General features: G+C 43.2%; 1 protein-coding gene across 3 annotated transcripts in view; it reads right to left on the reverse strand.

The window, feature by feature from the left end:
* Positions 1-16439, reverse strand: part of LOC112226803 (arf-GAP with GTPase, ANK repeat and PH domain-containing protein 3) — a 236502-nt gene that overhangs the window by 16360 nt on the left and 203703 nt on the right. For all 3 annotated transcript variants that reach the window (XM_024391364.2, XM_024391363.2, XM_024391362.2), the window contains exons 14-16: positions 5045-5199; positions 2993-3083; positions 2597-2819 (exon numbers count right to left, since the gene is read on the reverse strand). In XM_024391364.2, the coding sequence (XP_024247132.1) occupies positions 2597-2819; positions 2993-3083; positions 5045-5199 (469 nt within the window). The remainder of the gene's footprint in view (positions 1-2596; positions 2820-2992; positions 3084-5044; positions 5200-16439) is intronic.

Below are 16439 nucleotides of genomic sequence, written 5' to 3' on the forward strand. Positions count from 1 at the left end.
CAAACACACACACTCCCCCATTTGACCTAGATAGTTTGTGTGTATGCATTGATATGTCGGCTACGTGTGCCTTTTTAACCTCTCTAGGCTAGGGGGCGGTATTTTCAGGTCCGAATGAAAAGCGTGCCCAAAGTAAACTGCCTGCTACTCAGGCCCAGAAACTAGGATATGCATATTATTAGTATATGTGGATAGAAAACACTCGTTTCTAAAACTGTTTGAATGATGTCTGTGAGTATAACGGAACTTATTTGGCAGGCAAAACCCAGAGGACAAACCATCCAGGAAATTATTTTTTTGAGGTCACTCTCTTTTCAATGGATTTTCTATGGGGATCTAGATTTCTAAGGCACTTGCTTGCAGTTCCTATCGCTTCCACTGGATGTCAACAGTCTTTAGAAATTGGTTAGTGTTTTTCCTTTATTTAATGAAGAAGTAGGGCAGTTCAGAACGAGGGTCGAGTGAAGTGTACTGTTTGTTAGAGGCCCGTGACCTGAAAGCTCGCTCCACTTTGTTTTTATCCGCTATTGAACGCAGTTTATCCCGTCTTAAATTTGATTGACTATTTACGTTCAAAAATACCTAAAGTTCTATAAGGAAAGTTGTTTGAAATGTTTGGACAAAGATTACAGGTAACTTATTTAATATTTTGTAGTCATGTTGCGCGAGTTGGAACTAGTGTTTTCCTGGATCAAATGCGCCAAATAAATGGATATATAACGACGGAATTAATCGAACAAAAGCACCATTTGTGATGTTTATGGGATATATTGGAGTGCCAACAGAAGTGTCGCACCTGGTTGAATTCAGATTGTCTGTGTTTGTTTGATGGGGTGCTGTCCTCAGATAATAGCATGGTTTGCTTTCGCCGTAAAGCCTTTTTGAAATCTGACACATTGGCTGGATTAACAACAAGTATAGCTTTAATTTGGTGTATTGCATGTGTGATTTCATGAAAGTTTAATATTTATAGTAATTTAATTTGAATTTGGTGCGCTGCCATTTCACCGGATGTTGTCAAATCGATCCCGTTAACAGGATTTGATCCCTAAGAAGAAAATGTATGTAGTTCTCTCCTTGAGCTGTTCTTGTCTAATGATGTTCTGTATTATGTCATTCTGTATTATGTTTCATGTTTTGTGTGGACCCCAGGAAGAGTAGCTGCTGCTTTTGCAACAGCTAAATGGGATCCTAATAAAATACAACAACAAGTCACCTTACAATATACAATATCTACCTATATCACTCCAGTATTCCTGCACATTGTAAAATGTTATTGGAACTGACCCTGTATATAGCTAACTTCCTTCTCGTGTTCTTATTTCTATTTCTCGTGTGTTTCTATTCTACATTATGTTATTTTTAGTACTAAATTAATATTGATTACTACATTTTTGGGTTTAGAGCTCGCAGGAAAGACATTTCACTGTACTTGTGCACGTGACATTAAAACAAACTTGAAACATATGTCCTCTTGATATGCAATTCCAAGCAACAATAGCTGTCATCACCTTTATTACAAAAGCATTTGAAGGTACATTTTCAAGTTAGTTTACATTTCTATAAATTCAAGTTTTATTGTCACATGCACAAGTTCAGTAACATAACTTAACTTGCATGCTCTACCCAACAGTGCAGTAATTAATATTAAAATAGTATAACTAATAAAAACATTTATTTCATTATTTATATATTGTGTATACTGTGTATACTGTGTGTGTGTGTATGTGTGTGTGTATGTGTGTATGTATGTATGTATGTATGTATGTATGTATGTATGTATGTATGTATGTATGTATGTATGTATGTATGTATGTATGTATGTATGTATGTATGTATGTATGTATGTATATATATAAAGAAAGAAATATAAAGAAAGAAAACACAAGAAATAAGACAGGAAGCTATATTCAGGATCAGTGCCAATACCAAATGTACAATGTGCAGGGTAACAATATTACTTTACTGACTTTTACAATACAACTATATTGACTTTCAGTCTATCTATCCACACTTGTCTTACTGACAAATGTTCATTTCAAATGACTGTACCATTTTAGTAACTGCAGTACAAACATTTTTAACAATGAGACCAGCAAATCAAAAACCAACCCGTTGATCACTTAAGTAGTATATCTTTACATATTCTCTTAATTTAGGTCACCAACAGTACAGGCACTACAGACCTGTCTTCTACAGTGGGACAGAGAGTGTGATGGGGGGGCCTCTGTATGATAGATATGTGACAGGGCCCTTCTGGGGCCAGGGGCCTGGCCCCTGGGGCGGGCTTAAACACCATAATGGGCTCCTTAATTACCTGCTCATCCACACACAGGGTCATTAGTCAGAGAGACGCGCTGGGCCTTAACTGTCACCCAGAGACAAACAACCGTCACTGGGGAGCGGGAAGACAGGACCAGACCTGGGTGCCCCAGCAGAGAGGAGAAGGAGGGGTGGGAACCAGGGTCTGCTCTAGGGGAAACCAGCTCAATATGTGGGGATTTCCAAACAGTTTGTTTCAAAATCCCTCCAACAAAGCTGGCAAACGGCAGATGGCAAACAAACACACACTAACAGAGAGATGTGGGTTACTGACCTGGTGCTGTCAGCGCCCACCTTGGTGTACCCCTCCAGGGCCCCCTCCCAGACACTGTTGGCCATAGCGTTGCCTATAGCCATCATCACCATGCTGAGCCCCACGGGCCAGTCATCCAGGTCCAGGGAGCGGACCCTTGACAGGTGGGTCCCCAGGTTCCTGTGGATCCCTGAACACTCGATACAGATCAGAGCCCCCAGGTTAAGACTGGCCCAGTCCGGGTCTAGGAGAGGAGGAGGAGAGGAACAAAATTAGCCCTATGTTAGTTACTAATAAGCAAGGGTGATATCTGGCCCATAGCAATCTGGAGACATCATGTTATATACAATACCTGGCACGTAAAGTATTAGGAATCATTGACATATAGCTTGAATGTTGAGAAAGTACGGTACTCACTGGCTGCATCACAGTCCACACAGATGCTGTTCCCTCTCACGTTCCTTATGGACTGAATGGATGCTGCATCACTTTGGCTGCCTAACCGGGACTTTGGGGGAGCAGAGAGAAGTTATAAACAGGTAAGCAAGAGGGACTCCATGTGTGAGGCATCATTGCTTTGCAGTGAGAGAATGGAGGAGACAGGATTTCAGCTGGCTACACAGCACAAAACAGAAGGGGAGAGAGGACTAGAGGCTTTGAAGGCCGAGTGATCATTGAGAGAGAACAAGGGTAAAGAGAGGGGAAGAGAAGAAAGAGAGGAGGAGGAGAGAGAGCGAGAGAGAAAGAGAAGAGAGAGTGGGCATTATATGAAATTGAGTCGGTGTTGCGTTGCGTCTCCTCCCCTGTGTTCTGACACAGGCCGTGTTCCCATCTCTGATGTCTGTCAGCTCTAATAAGAGCTCCCCCACGCTGCACTGCACCTGTCTGACACACAGCCCAACACATGGCAGCTCAGAGAAAGGAAGATTGGGGAGGGGGAGAGAGAGAGAGAGGGGGAGGGGATAGAGAGAAGGGCAAGAGAGAAGGATGGGGGGAGAGGGAATTTTGCATTCACACATCCTTTTGTGGGTGTGGGTGTACTATTTTTAGATTTCAGTGCAGCATTTGATTTAGTGGATCATGAAATAATTTTGATAAAATTAATGCATTATGGTTTTAAGGAGGTAGCATTGAATTGGGTACAGTCATATCTAACGGACAGGAAACAGTCCACCTATATCAATGGTTCATTTTCTTCCCCTCATGTGTTAAACTGTGGAATACCGCAGGGCAGCTGCCTTGGGCCATTTCTTTATTTAATATATACCAACGATCTTCCCTATGCCTTAGCTGAAACTCAAGCTACTATATTTGCAGATGATACTACAATTTATGCAGCAAGACAATCGGTTAAACAGGTACAGCAAGCTTTACAAGGAGATTTGGAGAATATCAGGGAGTGGGTTTGCCAAAACAAACTTGTTTTAAACATCAAGAAAACCAAAGTTATGTTGGTCTGTTCAACTAGGAAAAGGCCAAAACAGCATGGGATACAATTAATTATGGGAGGACTACAAATTGAAGAAGTGGCAGAAACCAAACTATTGGGAGTGCAGCTAGACAACTGCTTATCATGGTCGTCTCAAATAACTAATCTATGTAAAAAAAAATATATTAAAACAGCATGCATAATCAGAAGGATAGCTAAATATTTACCAGGAAAAATTATTCAGCAAATAACACAATCATTAATTGAGAGTCAGGTGAACTACTGTTCTGTGGTCTGGGGAAATGCATCATGAAGTGAAGTTTGGAGGCTGCAGAATGCACAGAACAGAGCAGCAAGGATTGTTTTAAGGTGGAGATATGGTTCTTCTGTTGCAGTCATGCGCAGTGTTCTTGGTTGGTCATCAATCGACAGGATAATTGAAAAAAACATGCTTATTTTATTTCATAATATACATAATTTAAAACAGCCAAGTTCTATTCACAACGGTATTCAGTTGGTAAGAGACAGACATTCCGTAAATAGTAGGAATAGATTTCCACCATCTATGCGTTGTCCAGACAGAAAAGAGAAATAGGCAAAAGAACATTTCGATTTAGAGCAATAAAGAAATGGAATAAATTAACTGAGCAAACTAGAAACCTTTCAATATATAAATGTAAAAATGATTTTAAAACAACTTAAATATAATACATAGAAATGTTGTGGGACTATAGTAGATGAAGAATCAATATTTTTTAGATTAAGTATTTTTTGGGTGATTGTGTTAGTATATTATGTATGTTTGTAATAGTGTGTTATATGTGAAAATGTGCTCGTATTATAAATTGTATTTTAATGTTTAAGGACTGTTGGAAGATTAGTCCAAAGGGGACTAAAATAGATCAAAATCAAATCAAATCAAATCCTGATTAGCAACCAGAGATTTTCATAGCCAAGTCACGTGGTCAGGAAAAATTCCTGACCCTGAACTAATCATGCCTCGACAGACCCACAGTTTCCTCACTGTCCCTCATGCCCACCTTATTCTTCATGCTCTCGCAAGACTGCAGGCTGGCAAAGATCTGGCTCTCGATAGCTGTGACCCACAGCTCCCTCTCCTCAAACGTAGACGCCTCGAAATGCCACATCTGGCCCGTCAAAGACACGATAATGAACTCAAACGACTCCTCCGACTCTGGAAAACATAAACCCACATGTACAAAGCATTAGGAAAGTGTTCAGACCCCTTCACTTTTTCCACATTTTGTTACGTTACAAACGTATTAAAAATGGATTAAATAAAAATGTTACTCATCAATCTACACACAATACCCCAACATTGCTATGAGACTTGAAATTTAGCTTAGGTGCATCCAGTTTCCATTGATCATCCTTGAGATGTTTCTACAACTTGATTGGAGTCCACCTGTGGTAAATTCAATTGATTGGACATGATTTGGAAATGCACACACCTGTCTATATAAGGTCCCACAGTTGACAGCGCATGTCAGAGCAAAAACCAAGGCATGAGGTCGAAGGAATTGTCTGAAGAATATGTTTGGAACCACCAAGACTCTTCCTGACTCAAACTGAGCAATCGAGAGAGAAGGGCCTTGGTCACAGGGAGGTGACCAAAAACCCGATGGTCACTCTGACAGAGCTCCAGAGGCGAAGGCGAAGTCCTCCCAGATCGCAGTTCCTTGGCTTCCACTAGATGCCAACAGTCGTTAGAAAGAGTTACAGGCTGGTTTTTGGAAAAATGAGCCAGAAAATTTTGTTTTTCTAGGTGGCTCCCATTTTGGCTGTATTGTTTCCAAGCGTGTGAATGAGAGCGCGTTCTTTGGTATTTTCCTCCAGTAAAGACAATAACGATTCTCTGTCTTAAATTGTATCATTTATTTACGTATTAGGGTAGCTAAGGTTTGATTATAAACGTTATATGACATGTTTGGAAAGGTTTATTAGTAACGTTTGGGATTCATTTTGCATGCATTTTGATGGAGGGAAACTGGGTGGATTATTGACTGAAGCGCGCCAGTTTTTATGGATATAAAGAAGGACATTATCGAACAAAAGGACCATTTCTGATTTAACTGGGACCTTTTTGAGTGCCAACAGAAGAAGATCATCAAAGGTAAGGCATTTATTATATCGCTATTTCTGACTTTCGTGTACCACCTCCCTGGTTGGAATATGTTTTTCATGGTTTTGTATGCGGGGCGCTGTCAGATAATCGCGTGGTGTGCTTTCACCGTAATGCCTTTTTGAAATCTGACTCAGTGGCTGGATTAACAAGAAGTTAAGCTTTATTCTGATGTATTACACTTGTGATTTTATGAAAGTTAAATATTTATAATTCTGTAGTTTGAATTTCGTGCTCTGCAATTTCACCGGATGTTGGCCAGCTGGGACGCTACCGTCCCACCTGCCCATAAGAAGTTAAGGACAATTGGGATAAATAAAAATATATACCAGTCTCATTTAAGGATCAAAACATTGACAGCTGTGCCACATAAATTGAAAAATAGTTGGGAAGAGATTTTCAATGTACCGATTCCATGGCACATGGAAAACGACGCCGGACTCAAAACGTAGAATTTTTCAATTTAAATTATTATACAAAATTCTTGCAACCAATAGAATGTTATAAATATAAGGGGGATACAACCTTCCCAGCTCTGCAAATTTTGCTGCAGGGAGGCAGAATCATTAGATCATTTATTTTGGTACTGTCCATATGTAGCTTGTTTTTGGTCACAGGTCCAGGAATGGCTGACGAATTGCAACATTTACCTAGTGCGAACGCTGCAGGTAGCAATACTGGGTGATTTGAAAAGTCAGAGCCAATCAATAAGATAATAATTATTTTAGCAAAAATATTTATCTTTAATTTACAATTTCTAGAAACTATGAGAATAGAATGCTCAGAACTTTTGTGAAGCATCACAGCACAGTTGAAAAATATATGGCAAGTACAAATTAAGAGATAGAAGGGAGGGGTTGAATGGAGCTGAAGGGTGGGACTAATAAAAACAAGATAACTAATGTAAAACATACGGGGTCTGTAAAATGTACATAGGTTCAGAACTTTTGTGAAATAGCACAGTTACAAATATATGGCAAATAGAAATCTGGATGGACATCAAAAGTAGAGGAAGGCCAGTACAAAAAATAGGAAAGAAGATAACTAATTGTAAGATAGAATGTGTCCGTAAAATGTACAGTTGAAGTCGGAAGTTTACATACACTTAGGTTGGAGTCATTAAAACTTGTTTTTCAACCACTCCACACATTTCTTGTTAACAAAATATAGTTTTGGCAAGTCGGTTAGGTCATCTACTTTCTGCATGACACAAGTCATTTTTCCAACAATTGTTTACAGACAGACTATTTCACTTATGATTCACTGTATCACAATTCTAGTGGGTCAGAAGTTTACATACACTAAGTTGACTGCACCTTTAAACAGCTTGGAAAATTCCAGAAAAATGATGTCATAGCGTTAGAAGCTTCTGATAGGCTAATTGACATAATTTGAATTAATTGGAGGTGGATGGATTTCAAGGACAACCTTCGAACTCAGCGCCTCTTTGATTGACATCATGGGAAAATCAAAAGAAATCAGCCAAGACCTCAGAAAAAAAATTGTAGACCTCCACAAGTCTGGTTCATCCTTGGGAGCAATTTACAAACGCCTGAAGGTACCACGTTCATCTGTACAAACAACAGTACGCAAGTATAAACACCATGGGACCACGCAGCCACCATACCGCTCAGGAAGGAGACGCATTCTGTCTCCTAGAGATGAACGCACTTTGGTGTGAAAAGTGCAAATCAATCCCAGATCAACAGCAAACATCCTTGTGAAGATGCTGGGGGAAACAGGTACAAAAGTATCTATACCCACAGTAAAACGAGTCCTAAACCGACATAACCTGAATTCCGCTCAGCAAGACTATGGTTTGCAACTGCACATGGGGACAAAGAGAGTACTTTTTGGAGAAATGTCCTCTGGTCTGATGAAACAAAAATAGAACTGTTTGGCTATTATGACCATCATTATGTTTGGAGGAAAAAGGGGGAGGCTTGCAAGTATATGTACATTCCAACTCAGTTTTTCACAATTCCTGACATTTAATCCCAGTAAAAATTCCCTGTCTTAGGTCAGTTAGGATCACCACTTTATGTTAAGAAAGTGAAACGTCAGAATAATAGTAGAGAGAATGGTTCATTTCAGCTTTTATTTCTTTCATCACATTCCGAGTGGGTCAGAAGTGTACATACACTCAATTAGTATTTGGTAGCATTGCCTTTAAATGGTTTAACTTGGGTCAAACGTTTCGGGTAGCGTTCCACAAGCTTCCCACAATAAGTTGGGTGTATTTTTGCCCATTCCTCCTGACAGAGCTGGTGTGACTGAGTCAGGTTTGTAGGCCTCCTTGCTCACACAGTGTCACGCCCTGGTCTTAGTATTTTGTGTTTATATAATTATTTGGTCAGGCCAGGGTGTGACATGGGGTTATTTTGTGTTGTGTTGTGGTATTGGGGGATTTAGTAGGTATTGGGATTGTGGCTGAGTAGGGGTGTCTAGCATAGTCTATGGCTGCCTGAGGTTCTCAATCAGAGTCAGGTGATTCTCGTTGTCTCTGATTGGGAACCATATTTAGGTAGCCTGGGTTTCACTGTGTGTTTGTGGGTGATTGTTCCTGTCTCTGTGTTAGTTGTCACCAGACAGGCTGTATTAGGTTTTCACGTTCCGTTTCTTGTGTTTGTATTGATCATGTTTTGTCTTTATTAAACATGTATCGAACTAACCACGCTGCATTTTGGTCCGACTCTCCTTCGACGGAAGAAAGCCGTAACAGAATCACCCACCACACACGGACCAAGCAGCGTGGTGACAGGCAGCAACAGCAGAAACAGCGAAAGGAGGAATGGACATGGGAAGACGTTTTGGATGGCAAAGGTTGTTACACTTGGGAGGAGATACTGGCTGGAAGAGATCGCCTCCCATGGGAACAGGTGGAGGCACTTAGGAGAGCAGAGGCAGCCGGAGATAGGAGCCGACGATACGAGGGAACACGGTTGGCAAGGAAACCCGAAAGTCAGCTCCAAAAATTTCTTGGGGGGGGGCTCAGGGAGAGTGTGGCAGAGTCAGGGTTCAGACCTGAGCCAACTCCCCCTGTTTATCGTGAGGAGCAGCGATCGAAGGACTTCTGGACTTGGGAGGAAATATTGGACGGAAAACGACCCTGGGCACAGCCTGGTGAATATCGACGCCCCAAAGAAGAACGGGAGGCGGCGAAAGCGGAGAGGCGCTGGTATGAAGAGGCAGCACGGCGACGCGGATGGAAGCCCGAGAGTCAGCCCCAAAAATGTATTGGGGGGGCTCACAGGGAGTATGGCTACGCCAGGTAAGAGACCTGCGCTAACTTCCTGTGCTTACCGGGGGGCTAAAGAGACCGGGCAGGCACCGTGTTATGCTGTGGAGCGCACGGTGTCTCCAGTGCGGGTGCATAGCCCGGTGCGGTACATACCAGTTCTTCGTATTGGCCGGGCTAGAGTGGGCATCGAGCCAGGTAAGGTTGGGCAGGCTCGGTGCTCAAGAGCTCCAGTGCACCTGCACGGTCCGGTCTATCCAGTGCCACCTCCACACACCAGTCCTCCAGTGGCAGCTCCCCGCACCAGGCTTCCTGTGCATGTCCTCTACCCAGTGCCAGCACCACGCACCAGGCCTTCAGTGCGCCTCGCCTGTTCAGTGCTGCCAGAGCCTTCCTCCTCTCCAGCGCTGTCGGAGTCTCCCGCCTGTTTAGCACTGCCAGAGCCTTCCTCCTCTCCAGCGCTGCCGGAGTCTTCCGCCTGTTCAGCGCAGCCAGAGCCTCCCTCCTCTCCAGCGCTGCCGGAGTCTCCCGCCTGTTTAGCGCTGCCAGAGCCTTCCTCCTCTCCAGCGCTGCCAGAGTCTCCTGCCTGTTCAGCGCAGCCAGAGCTGCCAGCCTGCATGGAGCAGCCAGAGCTGCCGGTCTGCATGGAGCAGCCAGAGCTGTCAGTCTGCATGGAGCAGCCAGAGCTGCCGGTCTGCATGGAGCAGCCAGAGCTGCCGGTCTGCATGGAGCAGCCAGAGCTGCCAGTCTGCATGGAGCAGCCAGAGCTGTCAGTCTGCATGGAGCAGCCAGAGATGTCAGTCTGCATGGAGCAGCCAGAGCTGTCAGTCTGCATGGAGCAGCCAGAGATGTCAGTCTGCATGGAGCAGCCAGAGCTGTCAGTCTGCATGGAGCTGCCAGTCTGCATGGAGCTGCCAGTCTGCATGGAGCAGCCAGAGCTGCCAGTCTGCATGGAGCAGCCAGAGCCGCCAGTCTGCATGGAGCAGCCAGAGCTGCCAGTCTGCATGGAGCAACCAGATCCGCCAGTCAGCCAGGATCCGCCAGTCAGCCAGGATCTTCCAGATCCGCCAGTCAGCCAGGATCTGCCAGAGCCTACTACCTGCCTGAGTTTCCTCTCAGTACTGGGCTTCCTCTCAGTACTGGGCTTCCTCTCAGTACTGGGCTTCCTCTCAGTGCTGAGCTTCCCCTCAGTGCTGAGCTTCCCCTCAGTGCTGAGCTTCCCCTCAGTGCTGAGCTTCCCCTCAGTGCTGAGCTTCCCCTCTATGCTGAGCTTCCCCTCTATGCTGAGCTTCCCCTCAGTCCCGAGCTTCCCCTCAGTCCCGAGCTTCCCCTCAGTCCCGAGCTTCTACCTCAGTCCTGAGCTTCTACCTCAGTCCCGAGCTTCTACCTCAGTCCCGAGCTTCTACCTCAGTCCCGAGCTTCTACCTCAGTCCCGAGCCTCTACCTCAGTCCCGAGCTGCCCCTCAATCCAGTGGGGTCCTTGGTGAGGGTTATAAGGCCTAGGTCGGCGGCGAGGGTCGCCAATCAAAGGACGCGTTACAGGGGGACTAAGACTTGGTTGGAGTGGGGTCCACGTCCCGAGCCGGAGCCGCCACCGTGGACAGACGCCCACCCGGACCCTCCCCTATGGGTTTTAGTGTGCGGCCGGGAGTCCGCACCTTGGGGGGGGGGTTCTGTCACGCCCTGGTCTTAGTATTTTGTGTTTATATAATTATTTGGTCAGGCCAGGGTGTGACATGGGGTTATTTTGTGTTGTGTTGTGGTATTGGGGGTTTTAGTAGGTATTGGGATTGTGGCTGAGTAGGGGTGTCTAGCATAGTCTATGGCTGCCTGAGGTTCTCAATCAGAGTCAGGTGATTCTCGTTGTCTCTAATTGGGAACCATATTTAGGTAGCCTGGGTTTCACTGTGTGTTTGTGGGTAATTGTTCCTGTCTTTGTGTTAGTTGTCACCAGACAGGCTGTATTAGGTTTTCACATTCCGTTTCTTGTTTTTGTATTGATCGTGATTTGTCTTTATTAAACATGTATCGAACTAACCACGCTGCATTTTGGTCCGACTCTCCTTCGACGGAAGAAAGCCGTAACACACAGACTTTTTCAGTTCTGCCCACAAATGTTCTATAGAATTGCGGTCAGGGCTTTGTGATGACCACTCCAATACCTTGACTTTGTTGTCCTTAAGCCATTTTGCCACAACTTTGGAAGTATGCTTGGGGTCATTGTCCATTTGGAAGACCCATTTGCGACCGAGCTTTAACTTCCTAACTGATGTCTTGAGATGTTGCTTCAATACATCCACATAATTTTCCTTCCTCGTGATGTCATTTATTTTGCGAAGTGCACCAGTCCCTCCTGCAGAAAAGCATCCCCATAACATGATGCTGCAACCCCCATGCTTCACGGTTGGGATGGTGTTCTTCGCATTGCAAGCCTCCCCCTTTTTCCTCCAAATATAACGATGGTCATTATGGACAAACAGTTCTATTTTTGTTTCATCAGACCAGAGGACATTTCTCCAAAAAGTACGATCTTTGTCCCGATGCTGACTTTATGGGGGTTTTGGAACAGTGGCTTCTTCCTTGCTGAGAAGCCTTTCAGGTGATGTCGGTTTAGGACTCTTTTACTGTGGATATACAGTGGGGCAAAAAAGTATTTAGTCAGCCACCAATTGTGCAAGTTCTCCCACTTAAAAAGATGAGAGAGGCCTGTAATTTTCATCATAGCACTTCAACTATGACAGACAAAATGAGAAGAACAAAATCCAGAAAATCACATTGTAGGAATTTTAATGAATTTATTTGCAAATTATGGTGGAAAATAAGTATTTGGTCACCTACAAACAAGCAAGATTTCTGGCCCTCACAGACCTGTAACTGCTTCTTTAAGAGGCTCCTCTGTCCTCCACTCGTTACCTGTATTAATGGCACCTGTTTGAACTTGTTATCAATATAAAAGACACCTGTCCACAACCTCAAACAGTCACACTCCAAACTCCACTATGGCCAAGACCAAAGAGCTGTCAAAGGACACCAGAAACAAAATTCATTAAAAATCCTACAATGTGATTTTCTGGATTTTTCCCCCTCATTTTGTCTGTACCTATGATGAAAATTACAGGCCTCTCTCATCTTTTTAAGTGGGATAACTTGCACAATTGGTGGCTGACTAAATACTTTTTTGCCCCACTGTAGATACTTTTGTACCTGTTTCCTCCAGCATCTTCACAAGGTCCTTTGCTGATTTTCTGGGATTGATTTGCACTTTTCACACCAAAGTACGTTCATCTCTAGGAGAGAGAACACATCTCCTTCCTGAGCGGTATGACGGCTGCGTGGGTCAGTGTTGGTGTTAATAGTTGCGTACTGTTGTTTGTACAGATGAACATAGTACCTTCAGGCATTTGGAAATTGCTCCGAAGGATGAACCAGACTTGTGGAGGTCTGCAATTTATTTTCTGAGGTCTTGGCTGATTCTTTTGATTTTCCCATGATGTCAAGCAAAGAGGCAGTGAGTTGGAAGGTAGGCCTTGAATTACATCCACAGGTGCACCTCCAATTGACTCAAATTACGTCAATTAGCCTATCAGAAGCTTCTAAAGCCATGACGTCATTTTTCTTGAATTTTCCAAGCTGTTTAAAGGCACAGTCAACTTAGTACACTTCTGACCCACTGGAATTGTGATACAGTGAATTGTAATCTGTCTGTAAACAATTGTTGGAAAATTACTTGTGTCATGCACAAAGTAGATGTCCTAACCAACTTGCCAAAACTATAGTTTGTTAACAAGAAATTTGTGGAGTGTTTGAAAAACAAGTTTTAATGACTACAACCTAAGTGTATGCAAACTTCTGACTTCAACTCTATATACATATACAGTATATCACAAAAGTGAGTACACCCCTCACATTTTTGTAAATATTTGAGTATATCTTTTCATGTGACAACACTGAAGAAATGACACTTTGCTACAATGTAAAGTAGTGAGTGTACAGCTTGTATAACAGTGTAAATTTGCTGTCCCCTCAAAATAACTCAACACACAGCCATTAATGTCTAAACCGCTGGCAACCAAAGTGAGTACACCCCAAATTGGGCCCAATTAGCCATTTTCCCTCCCCGGTGTCACGTGACTTGTTAGTGTTACAAGGTCTCAGGTGTGAATGGGGAGCAGGTGTGTTAAATTTGTTGTCATCGCTCTCACACTCCCTCATACTGACTGGTCCCTGGAAGTTCAACATGGCACCTCATGGCAAAGAACTTTCTGAAAAAAGAATTGTTGCTCTACATAAAGATGGCCTGGGCTATAAGAAGATCGCCAAGACCCTGAAACTGAGCTGCAGCACGGTGGCCAAGACCATACAGCGGTTTAATTGGACAGGTTCCACTCAGAACAGGCCTCGCCATGGCCGACCAAAGAAGTTGAGTGCAGGTGCTCAGCGTCATATCCAGAGGTTGTCTTTGGGAAATACACGTATGAGTGCTGCCTACATTGCTGCAGAGGTTGAAGGGGTGGGGGGCAGCCTGTCAGTGCTCAGACCATACGTCGTACACTGCATCAAATTGGTCTGCATGGCTGTCGTTCCAGAAGGAAGCCTCTTCTAAAGATGATGCACAAGAAAGCCCGCAAACAGTTTGCTGAAGACAAGTAGGCTAAGGACATGGATTACTGGAACCATGTTCTGTGGTCTGATGAGACCAAGATAAACTTATTTGGTTCAGATGGTGTCAAGCGTGTGTGGCGGCAACCAGGTGAGGAGTACAAAGACAAGTGTGTCTTGCCAACAGTAAAGCATGGTGGTGGGAGTGTCATGGTCTGCATGAGTGCTGCCGGCACTGGGGAGCTACAGTTCATTGAGGGAACCATGAATGCCAACATGTACTGTGACATACTGAAGCAGAGCATGATCCCCTCCCTTTGGAGACTGGGCAACAGGGCAGTATTCCAACATGATAACGACCTCAAACACACCTCCAAGACGACCACTGCCTTGCTAAAGAAGCTGAGGGTAAAGGTGATGGACCGGCCAAGCATGTCTCCAGACCTAAACTCTATTGAGCATCTGTGGGGCATCCTCAAACGGATCCATCAGCTCCGTGATGTCGTCATGGAGGAGTGGAAGAGGACTCCAGTGGCAACCTGTGAAGCTCTGGTGAACTCCATGCCCAAGAGGGTTAAGGCAGTGCTGGAAAATGATGGTGGCACACAAAATATTGACACTTTGGGCCCAATTTGGACATTTTCACTTAGGGGTGTACTCACTTTTGTTGCCAGCGGATTAGACATTAATGGCTGTGTGTTGAGTTATTTTGAGGGGACAGCAAATGTACACTGTTATACAAGCTGTACACTCACTACTTTACATTGTAGCAAAGTGTCATTTCTTCAGTGTTGTCACATGAAAAGATATACTCAAATATTTACAAAAATGTGAGGGGTGTACTCACTTTTGTGATATACTGTATATAAATACATTTGCAAAAATAAAACAACAACCGGTTTTGGGGTATTATCTGTAGATTGATGAGGTGAAAAAACAATGTAATCCATTTGAAAATAAGGCTGCAAAGTAACAAAATGTGGAAAAAGTGAAGGGATCTAAATACTTTCTGAATGCACTGATGAGTAAATAGTGTGAAATAAGACCAAATGAAATCAATTAAGAAACAACATTCAAATGAGACAAAAGTATTGGGTTTAATTTACGAAACAGACTGGGTATTTTTGGACAAAGCTAAAATACTGTAGATTACAATTTCTTCTGTAATTGATTGTTTGTCATTGATAATAATAGCCGAGTAATAAATAATGAATATCATGTAGCAAACACTTTTGTCCAAAGTGACTCACGGCAAAGATACCCACTGAAACCGGTATCAGGATAACTTTAGCTACTCAACACTGATTGTGTACTCTTGAAAATAATGGCAATCACTATAAATTCAAAACAGATTTCAAAACAGTCTAATCAAAAAAAGCTCTGTGTATTTATTCTAGTGGATAATTCTAATAAGTATATACTGTATCTATACTATATCTTAGTCTATGCCGCTCTGACATTGCTCGTCCATAAATGTATATATTCTTAATTCCATTCCTTTACTTAGATTTGTGTGCCTTAGTATATGTTGTGAAATTGTTAGATATTACCGCACTGTTGAAGCTAGAAACACAAGCATTTTGCTACACCCGCAATAACATCTGCTAAACACGTGTATGTGACTAATACAATTTGATTTGAATATGTTGTTCACGATGAAGCAGGCTTTATGAAAATGTCACCTGTCATCTGCCTGGGCAAGGGCTTTGCAACAACATATGCTATAATACATGTCATAATGCCTCCCCCGTTTACAAGTAATTCATTAACACAATGATAATACACTAGAAAATGACTGATGTAAATCGTCTAGTCCTCTGCACATGCTTTATCTCATAGCCAAACGATTTGTAATTACCTAATTATGGCTATGCAAATATAGCGGGCTAATTTGCATAACGCATGTTTCCCTGCCTCCAGCAGGAGACTGGGGAGGAGGGTACAGACAAGGGGGAGATTGGGCTCCTCCAACACATCTCCCATCAGCCCTCTCTTTGCACACCCAGATTGTATGTAATAAACAGAGTTCACAGTCGTATAAAGAGATCAGAATTCCAAGCTCTGGTAAAATCGGTGTGTATGTAAAAAGGGCTCGTGTGTGCTGGAGTTGGGAGGGAGTCAGTACTGAGCTATTATCTGTAGACACCGGACATTTGGAGGTTGGCGACATGGACTCGCTAGTCGATCTTCATACCCATTTCAGACAGAAGATGCGGTATGTTACCCTTTCAAACCGACTCTTATTTACCACTTATTTGGAGGTATACCATTTTATACATATCAGTGGGTAACTGGCAAATTGGCAGGGGTGTTGGTTGTTGTTAAACCATGGGGGCAGTTTGCAGTTCAAATTAGAGAGGTGTTAATGAATTGTGACCCGTTTCAAGAAGCTAGGCATATGTCGCACATCACTACTTCACAGGAGGCATTTGAATCTATTTTTTTAATCAAAATG

The sequence above is a fragment of the Oncorhynchus tshawytscha genome, linkage group LG28 (genome assembly GCF_018296145.1).
Source record: "Oncorhynchus tshawytscha isolate Ot180627B linkage group LG28, Otsh_v2.0, whole genome shotgun sequence".
NCBI classification, from domain to species: domain Eukaryota; kingdom Metazoa; phylum Chordata; class Actinopteri; order Salmoniformes; family Salmonidae; genus Oncorhynchus; species Oncorhynchus tshawytscha.